The sequence below is a fragment of the Telopea speciosissima genome, chromosome 5 (assembly GCF_018873765.1).
Source record: "Telopea speciosissima isolate NSW1024214 ecotype Mountain lineage chromosome 5, Tspe_v1, whole genome shotgun sequence".
NCBI lineage: Eukaryota > Viridiplantae > Streptophyta > Magnoliopsida > Proteales > Proteaceae > Telopea > Telopea speciosissima.
Genome location: NC_057920.1, coordinates 7,177,016 through 7,195,422, shown reverse-complemented (window position 1 = coordinate 7,195,422; position 18,407 = coordinate 7,177,016). Strand labels below are relative to the sequence as shown.

The 18,407-nt window shown below is 39.2% G+C and overlaps 1 protein-coding gene and 1 non-coding gene across 6 annotated transcripts in view; one reads left to right on the top strand and one right to left on the bottom strand.

The window, feature by feature from the left end:
• Positions 1-18,407, top strand: part of LOC122662590 (phototropin-2-like) — a 98,250-nt gene that overhangs the window by 7,001 nt on the left and 72,842 nt on the right. For 4 of the 5 annotated variants that reach the window (XM_043858259.1, XM_043858261.1, XM_043858258.1 and 1 more), the window contains exons 2-10: positions 8,968-9,523; positions 10,189-10,371; positions 12,606-12,697; positions 12,791-13,076; positions 13,947-14,163; positions 14,928-14,998; positions 15,487-15,593; positions 15,782-15,831; positions 15,945-16,049. In XM_043858259.1, the coding sequence (XP_043714194.1) occupies positions 8,976-9,523; positions 10,189-10,371; positions 12,606-12,697; positions 12,791-13,076; positions 13,947-14,163; positions 14,928-14,998; positions 15,487-15,593; positions 15,782-15,831; positions 15,945-16,049 (1,659 nt within the window). In that variant the 5' untranslated portion in view covers positions 8,968-8,975. Of the gene's footprint in view, positions 1-8,967; positions 9,524-10,188; positions 10,372-12,605; positions 12,698-12,790; positions 13,077-13,946; positions 14,164-14,927; positions 14,999-15,486; positions 15,594-15,781; positions 15,832-15,944; positions 16,050-18,407 lie in introns of those variants that run through there. The other variant, XM_043858262.1, reaches the window with a different exon arrangement.
• TRNAM-CAU lies at positions 422-493 on the bottom strand. Its single transcript has one exon. It is a non-coding gene; the product is annotated as a tRNA-Met (tRNA).

The window sequence follows — 18,407 nt, the reverse complement described above, 5'->3', positions numbered from 1 at the left end:
CCTGATGACAATGATAATTTATTCTATTTGTTAAGCTTCTTTTTTTTTTTGGGGGGGGGGGGTGGATACTAGAGAGGTGAATGAGCCAATCACATAGGCTGTTTTGTTGAATATATCCAGCTAGTACCAGCAATTTTGCATAGCTAACTCAAAGGTTCTTACCTATAAAAAACAATTAAAAAGGTTTTCAAAATATGGTAATTGAAATTAGGAAAAGCTACGTATCACTATGCCTAGTGAAGTTTTACACTTCACTCTAATCTTCAACGAAATTCCTTCCCTGCTTATTAGAACGAATGGAAATGGTTAGCATCTTGGCGCTATAAATATAGAACCTAACGCCAAAAATGGTGCAGCAAAATTTTGTATTTTTTTTTGTGAATAAAAAAGTTGTGAAAAAAAGAGTTGAGGGAAGCCACTCTATCAGAGCCAGGTTTCGATCCTGGGACCTGTGGGTTATGGGCCCACCACGCTTCCGCTGCGCCACTCTGATTTGTTGTTACGTGTAGCAAATTTTACATGTTTAGCGGGTATCAATTTCTTGGCACGGCTCCTCACCAGTCAGTAGATAGGTCCAGTGGAAGAAAATAGAGAGGAGCTCTATACTGTGCTGAGTGTAGGTTAGGTTATCGTATGAGAACCATTGTCGTTCAGCCTGAGCCACTCAAATGGAATCCAAGAGATGTGGGTTTCACCATTGGATTCTATTTGTGTGACTCAGGCCCGTACGAGAATCTGAGCTAGTACTCCGTCGGTAGCTCCAAGAGGGTGAGAGGGGGGGGGGGGGGGAGCTAGATGTGAATAAAGATAAATCTCATGACATTGTAACATCAACCATCCTAGGTAATTCCACATTTATTGTTTGTCACTAAGGCTATGTCTGGTATGCATTCTTGGAACGCATTCTAGGTTGATTTTGTATTATCAGATGATAAAACAACTATTTTCATCTTCTGAGAACACGAAATCAACTTAGAATGCATACCTAATGCTGCCTAAATTTTGGCTAAATGAGGGCATCTAGTGCTTTTCCCCATAACCAAAATGGTAAAAATGGAAGTGGGTCGGGAGGAGTTCAGGATCAGCAGCAAGCCAACATGCTAAACGTTAAGAGGTCGCATCGTTTGCACTGTCACCTATGGATTCGTTTAAGGTTCACTTGGTTGTAAACCATTGAATGTAAAATGAGAAAAATGAAAGGTTTGTTTTAATTTGGCAATGGCGAGGATGACATGGTTGTATTCTTCTCATCTTCGACGGAGATGATGAGGATTGAAGGGGCTATTGTGGTGGAGATGTTATGTTTCCACGAGATATTTGAACAAGGAACAAACTTTATAATTTCTGGAGATTGAGACCTGAAGGAGACGTTGTTAAAACAAACAACAACAAATACGAATAGAAAACAAAAACAAAGTAAGACGATCCAGATTTAATGTGGTTCACACCAATATGATGTGCTACGTCTACGGGCGAAGCTGAAGATATTTCACTATGCAATGGAATTAAGTCACAATGTTGAGATATCTCAAGAACGTCTTAAACATCGTTGCAAGCTCTCACCTAAAATCTCTAAATTGAAAAACCTCAAATCTCACTCCCTTTACAACAAGACGGGTAAAGTATACAAACACTCCTCCATCAAATCAATTCATCGAGTTTAATCAAAACCCCCCGTATCTCAAAAAACATTCTCATTTCAATCACCACCAAGATTTTTAAAACAGGTACTAGAATTTGAGACACACATATCGGATAGGAATGGCTTTGGATTCATCATTCAAGTATTCAACCACAACCACACATACGAAGCACCCACAAAAACAAAAGTGTACACACCCATCCGTCATCCGGGGCCTACGTGGACACACGTCTTCACATGCTCGTTATGTACTACACAGCTACTATGGTTCAGCTGTTGCCTCGTGTACCTAGCGCATATGGACACTCGGCTGTGATTAGTCCACATACTCCACACCGTTCCAGACGTTTCCTGTGGTGGGGACTTGAGTACAATCCTCTCTCGTGTCGCCGCCCTGCGATTCTTTTTTATGGAGACAGGAAGGTATCCGATTTTAGACCGATTAAATCTCCTCTTGGGCTCGTATATGACCCCTGTGCCATAATTAATTGAAAGTTTCTGAGCCCTAGTGAATCTTATGCAGGTGGTCCTAAGAAATTATACAGCAATGAAAATTTGATCACGAAACTTCGCTTTTTAAGATAGAGCCGCGCTCCGATTCCTTAGCAACAATGAAGACTCAATACTTTTCCAACGCAAACTTTTGGCCCACACTAATAGGCCGTACCTGAACTGTCTGATTGAAGTCCGAGATCAATCCGATTGATGACAAAACGTATTGCACACTTGGACTCCAGCACCGATTTAGTTAATAATTGGTGTTCTTAGTGCAAGTTAGGGTCCCCAGAGTCGACATTTACAATCCGGTTAGTTTAATCAATTAGTCCGTTTAAAGCCCGAATAATCCAATTACTTTGGACCCAATTATAGATATATAATCGACCGAAGAGAATCATGTCCATGTCTTGTTTACAATGCTGATCGATTTCCTAAACGGGTGGAACAATATGAGACTATAAATTGATGGGGACTGATTAGGCCCGACTAATTGAGATTGACACTCATAATATTGATACTACCACAAAAATAAAATACATAAGTATAAAAGTACAAACTACTAATCTCTTCTATTATAAAAAAAAAAAGTATAAAAAATAGTGGATAGCACTTATTTTAGGATATACCTTTAGGGAAGGCCAATCCATCCATTGATTCCTATTAAAACGGAAGCAGTTTTCTGTAAGGGAGTGTGGCCTACGCTAGCACTCCCATGAGTCTATCTCTCTCCTCCTTGAAACAAGGTGGCAGAGGTGTCTTTTCACATGGGAAGGAAAGAGATAGACTCATGGAAGTGCTGGTGTAGGCCACATTCCCGGACAGAGATCTTTTTCCCTTATTTTATATATGCATTAGGGGAAATGAACACTATTGGTCGTGTGACCTGTGTGATTCCCTACGCTTAGACATAGAAAAGTGCAAAAGTACCACGTTATCCCATGCAAAAGAAGAAATCACGGTCAGAACAATATTTGCGTGCATGCTCTCAATTGCCACTACGCATATATAGGCTCTAGAGGCCTAAACAATGATCTTTCTCATATGCATTTATGGATCAGGTTTTTCAGAATCTATTCATCCATAGGTTTCAGATCTTTCTCAATAGGGTGGGAGTTAATGTTGAAACTCACTCTTCGAGGAATCCGATCACAATGTCAAATCATCATGGATGAAGAGACTCTCTCTTCACCCTAATGACGAGTAACTTTCACCTTCATTTATTTACATTTAGTCATTTGTCCCTTCTTTTTTTAATAAAACATATAGAACTTTTAAACAGATAAAACAACTTTGATTTTTTTTCCCTTTTATTTTCCAAGGTAAATGACCCTTGGGCCTTGACCAATTCAAAACAAAACTAAATACAAACATAGTTCCAATAAAGAGAATGCCAGGACTATATTCTTTTCCCATATGAATTTGGTGTAGTCTCGAATGAATTTAAGAACATATTCAAAAAAATTATGACCGTTGTGTTTTGGTGAAATTTCTTGGATAGTATGAGGACCATTTGGATTGGCAACATGTACTATTCGGAATAAATATATAAGGGAATGTCTGGGTCAACCATCTGTTGATTTATCAAGCCACTTGTCTTATTCTCAAAAGTTCTTGAAGTCAAAAAATAAAAAAGGATTTTTAAAATTATTTGTTATTAATTTATTATGTTATTTTCAAGAATTATAATTGCTTCTTACATTTTTTTAGTACATCTACACTTGTGAAAATGACAGGTTTTACCTCACTAACTATGGTTTCAAACCCAACTCTCTCTCACTCTCTCGCTTTTGTAACTCTCGGAGACGGCAGCGGCGATGACCCAACCCTCCTCTCTCGCTGCCAAGAAGAGTAGGTTAATGGAGGGAGACATCATGACAGGGGCTTTGGTTGAGAAGGAGTGGTTCTCAGAATGTTATACCGTACCGGGATATAATTAAATATCATTTCTTCTCGTGACGTGTAGATACCACCCATGTATGCTGGTGACACTTTCTCCATGATGGTCAAACCTAGCTACAAAATCGTTGACCAAAGCACGGTTTGCTGTGGAGGAAAGATTCCTCAACCGCCGTGGGGAAAGTTCGTTGACGGCGACTTCGTCGATTACCCTCCAAGTACCAGCCCGGAAGCGAGGAGTTCGGAGAGAGCATCCTGGACCGTCACCTCGAGCTGGATATTTCGTTCGGTGATGAGCTTAGCATTGCCGTGCGAGTTGTTTGGGTCATGGGTAATAAACCATGACAGGGGGAAAGGTAAGTTCTAGCCTCAAGACTTATTAATTATTCTTCCCATTGTAACCTCGAAGTGTGGGTCCGGGCTTGAACCGCTCGAGCTATTTCATGAGAGAAGGGAATAATTTAAGTTCGGGTCCCGCGTACCTTTAGGAAGTATATTGGGGACTTATACCCATCTCATATGAACCCATCTAAGAATGGGCTTTTCCCTAATTGAGGTTGTGGGCAGGCCCATATAACCTATTGACCCAATGATGGGTTATTCCATCCACTTACCCACATAGGACTAATGGGTTGACCCATTAGGCCTCATGACCCAATTGACTAGAGGTACCCAAAGACCCATTTATTATAAATGAGTCCATGAGGGAGAGAGAGAACATTACTTCTCCTTTACTATTCTCTTCTACCCTAAATCGTGGAGGAGAGAAAGAGGAGAGAAAGAGGAGAGGAAGAGAAAGAGGAAGGAGAGAGAGGCTTGGAGGAAGGTGGAGACCCCATTTCTTGGGCCATAAATCGTGGAGCTCTCATCTTGGGGGTAGGTAAGCTTCTTCCTTCTTCTATTTTGGGTTTTAAAAGGGGTTGGGTAATGGGAGAGATTGACCTAGATCTCTCTTGGAACTTAGGGAGTAGATGGAGCTTTAAAGCCAAGCTATGATGGAGTTAGTTCACTCCATTATGAGCTCTAATGTGAGGGTTCTCATTGCCTTTTGGGAGATTTAAGGTTGGACCCTAATGAGCTTAGGATGGAGTTTTCTAGAAGTCCTTGTGCTTTAAAACCACCTTGAAATGGGGTCCTTGGAGGGAATCCTTCGGATTTTGGACCTGAAGGTGTGAGGGTTTACATGTGGTTTGCACTGCAAGAAACCACCCAAATTACCTTCCCGAGAAGGATTCTGTGAAGATCGGATTTACACTCGATTCGTTTTACAAACCACATCCGCATCCGACCTTGACAAAAATTGTCCTAAGCCCCTGTGGAAGCTCGGATTTACACTCGGTTTCTTTTAAAACCACATCTCGCATCCGACCTTGACTAAACGTCCCGAACCCCTTTCCTAGGATTTACATGTGGTTGCGAGAATTTGGGCATGAAACCACCTGCAACCACTTCGTCTACGAAACCTTATACTTAAGTGTTTATGGGAGACCTTTTGGGGATCCGTTCCTTTCGCTCGTGTAACCTTATTCCACTCTTTGTATAGGTTAAAATATTCACTTTTGTGGCTTATTGCTTGATCGAGGCGACAACGATAAACTGGGTGCTTGCGATACGTTGTGAGTGGGTGTGGTTGTTTGGGCTTGTTATTATTATTGCATTATATATTATGTAATCATTATAATTAATAAGCATGTTTGCGCATATTGCATAATTTTATATCTCTGTTTGTTATAATGTTGATTGGTAATGTTGTACCTTGATGGGTCCGGTGCTTGGGTGTGCAACAACACTATATACATTTATGAAGAAATTTTGTTGAATGTCATGTTGAATCAATGCGCCGTGCAGTCTTGCGTAACGGGCACTAAACCGGATGAAAAGTTGATGCGCCGGATTACCTCTCGGGACGATAGGACTTGCATGTAGTATATTGTGGCTAGGATTTCACACCCTTATGCTACGACCCTTACAACAGGGGGTTTAGGTGTTGGGTAATCGAGTCACGGATTACGTGGAGGTGGGAGAGGCCAATGTCAAATCATCATGGATGAAGAGACTCTCTCTTCACCCTAATGATCGGTAACTTTCACCTTCATTTATTTACATTTAGTCATTTGTCCCTTCTTTTTTAATAAAACATATAGAACTTTTAAACAGATAAAACAACTTTGATTTTTTTCCCTTTTATTTTCCAAGGTAAATGACCCTTGGGCCTTGACCAATTCAAAACAAAACTAAATACAAACATAGTTCCAATAAAGAGAATGCCAGGACTATATTCTTTTCCCATATGAATTTGGTGTAGTCTCGAATGAATTTAAGAACATATTCAAAAAATTATGACCGTTGTGTTTTGGTGAAATTTCTTGGATAGTATGAGGACCATTTGGATTGGCAACATGTGTCTATTCGAAATAAATATACCTACGGGATGTCGTGAGGATATTCGGACTCGATCCCTTTTTGATTACTTTTGAGGCTAAGGCCTATGGTGAAATACTTACTATTATACCGTTTTGATAGTTATTAGATGGTCATTGAAAATGTAACTAATTATATTGTATTTATCATTTAGCTTTGAACATCTTGTAACTATTCGATATATACGCTTTACTCACGATAATTGGAATGTAATATTCTCTCTTTCGCATTCTAATATTATATTGTGTTAATATGACTGGACATGGCGCGTGGGACAACCTGTCGTGATCCAAGGCGGTTTAGTAGGATGACACGCGTCGTCCTAGTCACCCTTTATATGATATTATATTCCTTGCAGAATAGGGCGTGAGATAAACCCGTAAACACTTTGTCTCATACCCGATGGTGATCATTGCCGCTACAATCCTGCTCGGTTTGACATTGTCCCCAGTGAGTAACTGGGGAAATTGTCTGCCTTGGCTGAATCTGGTTTAGATAAGGCACAACATTCACTATTTGGAGATCTAGGCTTCAAAAAGGTTTGCAAATTCATCAACAGAATTGGGGATTTCTTCTGGGGTTTGGTTTGATTCGAAGAGGAAGAGGAAGCGATTGATGTCTTCTGAAATCTTTGAGAGGCTAGAATCGAGATCAGGTGTGGAAGTATCTTCGGTAGTTGTTTCAGGCTTCTTTGCTACGTCCTTATTGTTCCCGTCGGTTGTGGGCTCTGTAAAGGTGTTGTGAGAATCAAATTTGGAATCGTCGGCTCATCGTGTGTTGAAAATTGTATTACACAGGGATGGCTCCAATTGGCCTACATCAGTTACCATTCAGAATCAATCATGTCTTGCTAAACTATGGTGCTTTGATTGGATCAATCAGACAGGTATGCAAAGATTGAGTTGCAAGTCATATGAGGAAGAAAGTGGTGTGCAGAAGAAGATCAATTTGGGGGTTTTTAGATTTCAAGGGTAAAATAGTAACTATACACTGGTCAAGGGTAGTTTAGGGTTTTAAATAAATTTAACTAGCTGACTTCATCAGTTAACAACGTAAAACTAACGGTAGGGATTAATCTGTAATATAGGACTCTAAAGCAGGGGGTGTTCTGAATATTTTCAAATAAGAGGGGGTGACTTGAGTATTGTTCCATTTTTATGGGGTGTTTCATAAATTTCCTTAAGTTTTTTTCTGAATAATAGATATTTCTAATTCAGGAACTTATACTTGGCCATGTTGATTTTTTTTGGGTTGCATGCCCAAGTCTTGTACCAACTATGACTTTGGATGGGGCTTATTGGAGGACAATGATCCATGTAATAGACACCATTTAGCTGAGTTTCTCTTGCCGTGTTGGGTTGGGCTTCTTCCCTCTTATTATCTTTCTTCATTCTTATTTTATCTTTCATTTGTCATTTATTTTTTTCCATTTTCTATGTTTCTTCTCTTTTTCTATTCTTTTGTTATAACTCAGTTTTCCATTGTTGTGTTTGAATCAATGTAGTTGACCTCATTAGATTGGGATAAAACTGCATTTGTTGTTGTTGTGCTCTTAACCGTTTGATGTACACCAGACATCCTGCTGTGCCATAGAGGATCCGGGTCGTCAATTAAATGGTCCATCACAAATAGGAGTTTTTTTTCTTGTACTTCACAGAGATTTTTTTCGAAAAAAGCAAAAGTCTCTCATGTCTTTTTCCATGTACATTAAATACGGGAAAAATTATCTTACCCAAACAAAAAAAAAAAAAAAGGAAAATATTAAAGGAAAAAAAAGGACCCCAATGGAAGAGAATAGGATAGAAGGTAAGAAGATCGACGGCTAGAAGTCGCCGGTACATGTTGACGTGTATCAACTGAATACCACGATTCGTTTTCGTGCTTTCATGGTGACAGTTGAGTTTCTATTTATGCTGAAGAACGTTATCTACTCTCCATCTGTTTTTCTTTGTCCACACAGAAAATTCGAGCATTTAATTGATGATCAAAGTAGTAAAGAAAAACGATAAAACCGTTACCGAAAGCTGAAAGCTTTTAAGACAATCGAAGTAGTCAGTGCAAGCAAAAGCAGTGTTAAGCTCTTCTGCATGAAGAAGTACGTTTTGCCGTTACAAATGGAGGCAACAGCTCTGTTTCCCATGAAGCTTTGGTGAATGCAAGAACACTTTTTTAAGACTCTGAAGCTGTGAGAATCCATTGAGAATTGCGCTTCTTCAGTTAATTTCAGGTATTGTAATTGTTGTCTCTTTACTTTGCTCTCTATCTCTTTCTTCCTCTTTTTATGTATTCCAATTCAATAATCTCCAACAAATTACGAAGCTTTACATGATTATCTGATTCGGTACTTGCAGGTGTCCTTACTAGTTGGAAGCTTCTGTAGTCTGAAGAGTTCAAAATTGAAAGCTCAGAACGGTAATTTTGATTCCATTTGCAGTAAGTTCTCTGTCCATCATCGTTTGCACGATATCCAATTATAGTCTTTGAATCGATGAATTGTGTTGAACAGCCAGGTCAAACCATGGATGCAAAATGCCATAGTTCAGATCAGGTGGACGAGGGAGCGAAAAGAATTTCCTCTGACAGGGAACCTGCTCGTAAGTGGATGGCATTTGAAAGAGATATGATTACAGAGGATGCCAAAGCAGAGCCGGATAGAAGTTCAGAGCTAGATAATGGTCTCTTGGAGTCGAAGAAAGTGAGTGGACAGTCTAATCAGATTTTAACTGAAGCTTCCATGGCTGAAAGGGCTGCAGAATGGGGCTTGGTAGTAAAGCCAGAGTATGGAACAAAGAATTCCAAAGCAGTAGGAATAAGATCATCTGGAGATGGAAGCAAAAATTCAGCAGAGAGATCAGTAGAATCTGTAAGGTCATCTGAAGAATCAAATTTAGGATTTAATTCAGAAATCCCTAGGGTCTCACAAGATCTGAGGGATGCATTGGCTACACTACAGCAGACATTTGCTGTATCAGATGCCACCAAACCAGACTGCCCTATAGTGTATGCAAGTGCTGGTTTTTTCACTATGACTGGTTATTCTACAAAGGAAGTCATTGGGAGGAACTGGTAAGGATTGCTTTATAGCATTTGTGGTCGAAAGGTAAATGAGTAGGGATTCTAAGTGCAGAAAAGACATAATTCAAAGAAGCCATTACTTTGTTCAAGTTCTTTGTGTAATCTATCTGAGGGGACTCCATGGGAGATTCCATAGCAGTTCCTAATAGCTTATTTTTGCATGGCTCACATAAATAGGCATTGGGGTCAAAATTCTGTTCCAAAGGAGATCTCCCAGACCATTCTTGATCCCATTGCTTAATGATTGTGGACTATCTGGACTTTTTGCTTTGTGTAGTTGTATGTTTTTGGGTCTTAAGAAGATCACTACCTTTTTTCAAAATTTTCTTAGGATGGAAGAATTCTTCGAGCATCGATATTGGTAATTTTGGGATCAACTGGATTTCCCTTTGTGTAGTTGTACATTTTTGGGTCTTAAGAAGAATGAGGTGGACTTCATGACCTAAAAGATCATATGATCACTTACAGTTATTCTTACCTTCTTTCAAAATTTTCTTAGGACGGAAGAATTCTTTGCGCATCATTATCTTTAGTTTTGGGATAAAGTGGATTTTCCTTTGTATCCTAGTCTGTCACTGTATTGGATAAGGGAGTTTGTGAGGTTTTTTTTCCAATTGGTTAACTTGATCAACTGTTAAACTCTTCCTTTCTCGCAGCCGCTTTCTTCAGGGACCTGATACTGATAAAAAAGAAGTTGCAAAAATAAGAGAAGCTGTTAAAACAGGGCAAAGCTATTGTGGCAGACTCTTGAATTACAAGAAGAATGGCACACCTTTCTGGAATCTTCTCACCATCACACCAATAAAAGATGACAGTGGGAAGGTCATCAAATTTATAGGGTGAGCCATTTTGATTGATTCAGTATTATGTTATCCTTCTGTTCTGTTTTTCACTTGATCATTTCATAATGTTACTAGAAAGTTAATCTTTTTGACTAATGGCTAGCTGCTGTAGCTTTGTGAAATCTAAATTTGTATCTTTAGTCCAGCACTACCTGGATGGATCTTTTGTTGCAACAAAAGATTCCAATCTGGAATTTCTTACAGTTTGTCACTCATAAAAGCTGGTTTTTTCTTCAATAATGTTGATTTTAGTAATTAAGATGACAATCAGATCTATGCTTTCTAGATAATGAATCCTATAGGAATACAAATACAAATTGTTCCAGTCTAGTTTACCTGCTTATTGTGTTATACCATCACTATGTAGTTAATTTGCTTATTTTCCACTGGACATCAATGCTTTCTTATATACAAATATCCATCCATTATTTTTTCAATAAAAATATCCTATCCAATGCTGAGAAGCATCTTGGAACGCTACAGATTTTCTATTGACACAAGAAACAGGTGTTCATGAAGGAAAAAATAAGACATTAATTAGATATTAAGGTACTTAGCCAATTGGTTTGTACTTGATGGCAGCAGATCCCCTGTTCCAATGATAACCATTTTTTGTTGGGGGCAGCAAAATTACCTAGATCCACTAGATAAGAAAAAGTAATACAACATAAGTAGATTTGACTTTGTTTTACACTTACTTTTCTTGTAAAACCTACTTGTTTGCAATATTTGATATAGGAAATTGTCCCTTTAAAAATTCGAAATTGGGATGTGGATCAAATCAAAATTGGTCAAAATCGACAAAAGTATGCCCTAATCCTAGATTTTTGGATGGAATCCACCTCACATGGTAGCATCTTATAAAACATTTTTGGGAAAAAGAACGCTGTCTAGTTGTGTGGATCCTATGCCTAAACACACAGGCACAAGAGTGCGTGATTTTACCTTCCCAGCTATCATGAAACAAAAAATTTCATCCATGCTGATGCCCTTGTGCTTCACTACTTGTACTCATTGCCCCAGCGGGCAGCGCTAATGCAGGGGATACACAACTCTTGCCACAAACATTTTTTTTTTGGGTGGGGTAGAAAGGCTGGAACTGGGAAGCAACTGTCTATAACGGTTAACCGGTTTGCTGCATGAGTTTTGGCGCGGGTTTTTCATTTCATTTAATAATATACGCGAACGGCTAAAAAGCCTAAAATCTTGGCGACGAGATCAGGACTCCTGAAAACCACCGACATGCGAATTGGAATCACACTTACTCCCCTCTCGTGACGATTGGAGACAGCTCTCTATTATCACTTGCCCATTATCATATCTCTCTTCAGGACAAACAAAAGCAGAAAAAACACTTGCCATGTCTGCTGTTGAAGTCGTAACAAGGGTCGTTGTGAGACTCTGCCATTATATTTCTTCTAGACACCCAACGATGGCTGGTGGCCGGGAGCGAGTGCACCACTGATTGGACTCCGGATAATGACTGGTAGTTCACACTTGAGATTGGGGAGCCGATTGGTATCTGTATCTCAGCGAGAAATATAGACCAGTTTGTTCTCCGAGGCCTAGGGTTTGGATGGATATGGATATAGTACTGATAATGTTGGTTCGAGTGAAGAATGAACTATCGCTCAGACTGACACAATTGGCTCAGGATTGCCCATTTTTTATTTCCAGGGTTTCTCTGAATTTGAAAGTTTTCACTTAGTAGGTTTCCGTACCAAGGCTCAATCCAATCAAGTCTGTAGCGTTTACCAATTTGGCCATATTACCATGGCTGGAGTAAAAGACAAACTCCTTATTGCAGAGTTTGTACGGTGGCGGCGTTGGAGTTCTAAGTGACCTCTGCTATCGTTGCTTCAGAACTGATAAGGTCCTATTCTTTTATCGGGTTCGGCGTTTTCACAGCCACTTGCTTGATCCGACTCGAACCAACAACGGCTGGAGATGAATTCTTGACTTGTTCTTTTGGCGTATCGGTTCTGGACTTCTGGTGCTCCGGTTAATCGTTAATAACCCTAACTGTTCATTTCATGTAGCTATTTATTATCTTTTCCTTACGTGGCTGATTTTTGAATTTGCCTTGTTTTGACATCTCTCAACCTAAATGCATTTACGCTGTTGTGATTGACAGTTTTTAGTATGCAATAATGCTATTAATCTCCTTCAGTGTGTTCTGTTGAAATTTCTGCCTTTTTCTCCTGAAGTGCCCAAACCACATATTGCTGCAGGATGCAGGTTGAGGTGAGCAAATATACTGAAGGTTTGAATGAAAAGGCTCTGCGACCAAATGGCTTGCCTAAGTCGCTGATCCGCTATGATGGTTCGAACACTTGTCCAATGTAGTCTTTGACAATGACCACTATTGCTTTGTCTTTGTCTCTAATATGGATATTGATTTGCTTCGGCATGTCAGCGCGCCAGAAGGAGGAGGCCTTAGGCTCCATCACAGAGGTTGTCCACACTGTGACGCACTCACGAGCTCATATTCATGCCACAGATCATGAGACCATTGGCAAGCCTGAGGAGCCAGAGAAATTTAACCTTGATTATTCTCTTCCAAAATCTTTGGAAGCGGAGAATCTATTCACACTGGATAGGCGAACTTCTCACATGGATGCCAGAAGAGATGCATCTAGAAAGATTTCTTGTCAAGATCCTGGAAGGAAATCTCGGAAATCAGGACGAATTTCCTTGATGGGGTGAGTTCTGATTCAAGTTTCCATGTAGTTATGGTAGGTTGAAAAAGAAAATATGAAGAAGAAATAAATGACATTCTTGTTCTCCTGTTCGAAGTATACTAAGTATGATATTTTCTCTAGATCTTTTATTTTATACTCTGCTTTAAAACTTAGACCACATAGATCTTGTTTAGATGTGATACTAAGCGATGTTCAGATGTTGTAATTAGAATTGTTCATGTTCTCTGATTTGGCCTCTTGTGGGATGCAAGGTGTTTTAAAATTTTTTCTTTTACAAACTGTTGCAAGCCACTGAGCTTTAATTTTTATATTGACTCTTATAATTAATTCTATAACTCAAAACACCTTCTCTGATTTGGCCTGATCATTTTACTTAATTTTCAGTGCAAATTCAACTACTCTCAAATACAGGTGGGACACCTTTTCTTGACCAAGTTTTACCAAGAATTCAAAATCCAGAAAGAAACCACCCAAAATAAACCTGATTCAGACTAATAATCTTAGCCATATACATTAGCATTATGGCCATAATGGTTTACAACCTCACCAAATTTCAGTTGAAGACCAACTCGTCATTTATAAGAGTCCTCTTGATCTGCTTTCTGGACTCTTTATGGACATTAACAGGCATCCATTTGCACTCCTCCAGTGCTTTTTGGCATGTAGACCAGCAGGACTTTCATTTGCATTAGTATATGACAAGTCAAACTTTTTAAAGTAGGGCCAACAAATATTCTACTAAGTTTTTTAACTGATACATAAGCATAAAAAAGATAATGTCAATTTTTTTTTGTAAATTTTTATTGCTATCTCTTTATTTTGGCTGCTTTTCAAGATGATTTGATGCAAGATCTGAACCAATAATTACAGGTTAAAGGGACGGTCTCTAAGCTTAGGAGAGGGGCATGATCCTTTGCCCATTGTTGAGCCAGAGGTGTTGATGACCAAAGATGTGCAACGAACTGAAAGTTGGGATCACGTGGAAAGAGAAAGAGATATACGCCAAGGAATTGATTTAGCTACAACATTGGAACGCATTGAAAAAAATTTTGTGATCACAGATCCTAGACTTCCTGATAACCCAATTGTAAGCCTTGAGTTTTAGAAAGCATTTTTTGGCTTGTTTTTGCTAGATTACTTTATACTTTGATGTGACATTTTACAAGTTAATGTACAGTTTTTAGTTCCATAGTTTCTATATCCATTTCAATTTGTCAGTGTGTGAGGGTCATAGGTATCTTTGTCTCTAACTTTCTTTATCTTTTCTGCCTTTAGTTTTTTGAAATTTTCATTGAACTTCCCCCCAGACTCTGCCCTGTGGATCGGGGTTACATTCAAGGGTTGGTTTCTGGTTAACCAGAACCTGTAATGGCCCCAAAGTTAACATTTCAGATTTTGGTGAGGTTTTGACCCCTTCTGAAACCGAAATATTTCGGTGAAATTTTGGAAATTTTGCATGTAAATTTTTGATGGTCATTTTGTTTTGACCTTTTTTGAAACCAAAATATTTCCCCTTACTCTTCTTATTTGTGTCCCTTTGTCCACAAGCATATAATGATGTAGTGCATCTGGCTTTGGAAGTTCTAGTTGTGCGTATGGGTGCAAGATCTGCTTGACTTGGGGAAAGGAAAATGCTTTTATTTATCATAAGGATCTATATGTATTATATATCTACTTTCATGTGGACACTTATATCCATATTAACTTCACTTTAGTTGTTGGATGTTAGTGTGTCCATTTATCATGAGTCACAATGTTGAATCTGATATATATGACATGCAGTAGAAACTTTGTGTTTTGCCTTTTTGTTGTTCCCCAAAAACTGGCTCAACCTGGTGCTGTGTTGTGCAGATATTTGCATCTGATAGCTTTCTTGAGTTGACAGAATATACTCGGGAGGAAATCTTGGGAACAAACTGCCGGTATGAGATTTGCCTCCTGTTGTTGGTTGTATTAAGAAAGATTATCTGTCAGTGAGCATGGATGGGTATATTTTGACTATGTATGTATATAATTTTCATTTATCTTTCATGCACACACATACATGGAGATAGACATCATAAATAAATACTAGTTTTGGAAGGCAGATCCATGTATGATGTGTAGAATTCCATTCCCATGTCATTCCTATTAGGTTGAGAGTTGAAACCGATGTCCAGTATATGTACACTGCCATCTTTCCTGTGTAATGGATGGGTATTAATGGATAGGTATTATGGACTTAATGGAGTTGGTTACTGTAGCCCTATAATTGTACTGGTCTTATGAGGCCCTAAAAATTCACTTAGGTCATGTGGTGGCTGCAACCTGACACATCGATAACGTTTTATAATTGTATGCTCTTTGTGTTTTGAGTCTCTTCTTTGCATTAGGACAATATATTCATCTTTAAGCTTCATTGGTCATGTAGGTTTCTTCAAGGACCTGAAACAGATCAAGGAACTGTCTCCAAAATACGAGATGCTATCAGAGAGCAGAGAGAAATTACTGTTCAGTTGATAAACTACACCAAGAGTGGTAAGCAAAGCAAGAAATTTTCATGGTACAATTCTCTTGTTAAAGACATTGCACCCATGCATGATTGTCAGATTATGAGAATATTTTAGTTCTCCTTGTGAGTGTATTTTGAGTTGTTAATTTTTTAATTATTTGTCTCACATTTATTCTTTTGATGTGCTCTACTCAATGGAACATGGGATTTACAGGGAAAAAATTTTGGAATTTATTCCACCTGCAACCTATGCGTGATCAAAAGGTAACTGTGATATTTTTATTCCTGATTCTTGTCTTATTCCCTCATTAACACTGCCTCGCTTAAGATGTAGCTTTTCTTTATTTTTTCACTGACTGCTATAGAATTTTTATTAGGGTGAGCTTCAATACTTCATCGGTGTGCAATTAGATGGAAGTGATCATGTAGAACCCCTTCGAAATCGCCTTTCGGAGACGACAGAACAGAAGAGTGCTAAGTTGGTACGTACTTTTGTTTTGCTCATCCGACTATTTTTTATTTTTGCAATTGGTAACAAAGTGAAACTTCTATTCATATAGTAAGGGCTGTACACAGACAAGGTGATTAGCATTTCTCTTATACTAGTGTACAAAGAAAAAGGGAAAAGTTTAGCTCTTTTTTTTTTTTTTTTTTAATGTTCCTGATCCCTCAAAATGGACGCTTATTTGGTTTCCAAAACTACTTCATCCACCTTTGGAGTTCTTTCAAAATTAATGACAAACCACAAGTATTCTATGTAGTTCAGAGATATCATTGAAGGTTCTTCTATTATTTTTTGGGTGAATAGAATAATTCAGTACCAAAGAGAAAAGAAAAAAAACAACAGCCCCAGAAAAAGGGGGAGAAAAAAGAATCAAAACACAAAAGGCCAAAGCCTCAAACAGAGGAGCCAAAGGTTCGAAGAGAGATAGAAGAGATACCCCAGGAAGCAACAATAATCCTGTTCCTTAGGGTGTCATTACAAATAGAGGGAGCAGCCAAAGAGAGCTTGGCTTTCATTTCAAAAGAAATGGAATCACAAATCTGGGCCAAAGTCCTGGAGTTGGAAGTCCATTTCCTGATATTATGCTTCATCCAAATATGATTGATAACCGCACAAAAAGCCAACTTGCCAACCGAGTCGCAAAGAGTAGAACCAGCAAAAGTCATATCAACCCAGATCCATTCTTTGTTGAAAGAGAGAATTCTACTACTTCTAGGCCAGCATTTTGCAAGGATGCTTTTCCAAGTGGAAGCAGAGAGAGGGCAAACAAAAAAGAGATGGTCAATATCTTCCACAGCCCCAACATAGACCACACAAAGGGGAGACAGCGATCTGGCGATGACGGAGAAAAGATTGTGTTGGAAGGCAGTTAGAGAGAGCTCTCCAGGCGGTGAATCAATGCCTAGGGATGTGATGCTTGAACCAAAGAATGTTCCTCCAAGGAGCCAAGGGGCCTCTAGAACGGATAAAATCCCAAGCAGCTTTAGATGTAAAGGAACCAGATGAGCTTGGAGCCTTGATAACAAAGTCTTCACTCCCAAAGGATCTTCTAGCAATAGAAGGCAAGACACTCCAAATATTGGTGAGCGCAGGAATGAGAGAGCTTGGAGGAGACCAACCAGCAGGATCTAAGATATCAGCCACCAAAGCTTGCCTAGGAAGACCAGAGCTGTAAATAGTTCTAGAGGTAACAAGATGAGCAAGGATTCCCATAGGGTACCAACTATCCAGCCATAAAAGAGTAGACGATCCATCACCAATACAAGAACAAATAGCTCTAATGACATAAGGGCGAGTGGCAAGGATTTTCCGCCAAACCCAAGAGGCATTAGATGGGATAGGGACTGACCATATAGAATCCGAGCGAAGCAACCCCGAGTAAATCCAATCAACCTAGATACTTCTCTTTTTGGAGGCAATCTTCTAGATCAGTTTAATAATTCCAGCCAAGTTCACCTCTTTGATTCTCCTAATACCCAAGCCTCCCCCTTTCAGAGGAAGACAAACTGAAGCCCAGCTGATTGGGCGAAGAAATCTGGAGGAATCAAAGCCTTTCCAAAGAAAAGAGGACATGGGGGACTCAATGGACTTGATTGTAGATCGAGGGAGACTATAAATACCAGACCAATAAATATAAGATGATTGCAAGACAAATTTGATGAGAGTCAATCGCCCTGTATAGGAGAGAAGCTTGGCTTTCCAAAGCTGAAACCTTTTCTTGATGAAATCTAACATAGGAGTTCAGTGATGAGCTGAAAGCCTAGCCGGAATCAGAGGCAAACCCAAATACTTGACAAGGAGATCGCCAATAGAGAACCCAGATATATCAATCAAAGCCTCTTTTTCCGCTTTAGAGACCCCAGCAAGGAAGAGAAGGGACTTTGTTGGGTTAATGTGAAGCCCCGAAAGATCTTGAAAGTGCTGCAGACAGTGCATGATAGTTTCAAAAGAGCTAATTGAGGCCTTGGAGAAAATCATGAGATCATCTGCGAAAGCCAAATGGGAGAGCTTGAGAGCTTTGCACTTGGGAATAGGAGAGATTAGTTGCTGATTAGTACAAATTTGAATGTGCCTAGATAAAATTTCCATAGCCAAAGTGAAAATGTAGGGATAGAGCGAACAACCTTGGCGGATACCCATCGACGAAGCAAAATAACCAGCTGGGCTGCTATTGATCAGAACAGAGAACCTGGGAGAAGAAATGCACTAGTGGATCCAATGTATAAAAACAGGCGGGAATCCCATCTTAGACATCATATTGACTATAAAGTCCCATCTCAGAGAATCAAAAGCCCTGTGAATATCAATCTTCATGAGAGACCAGGGGAATGATTTT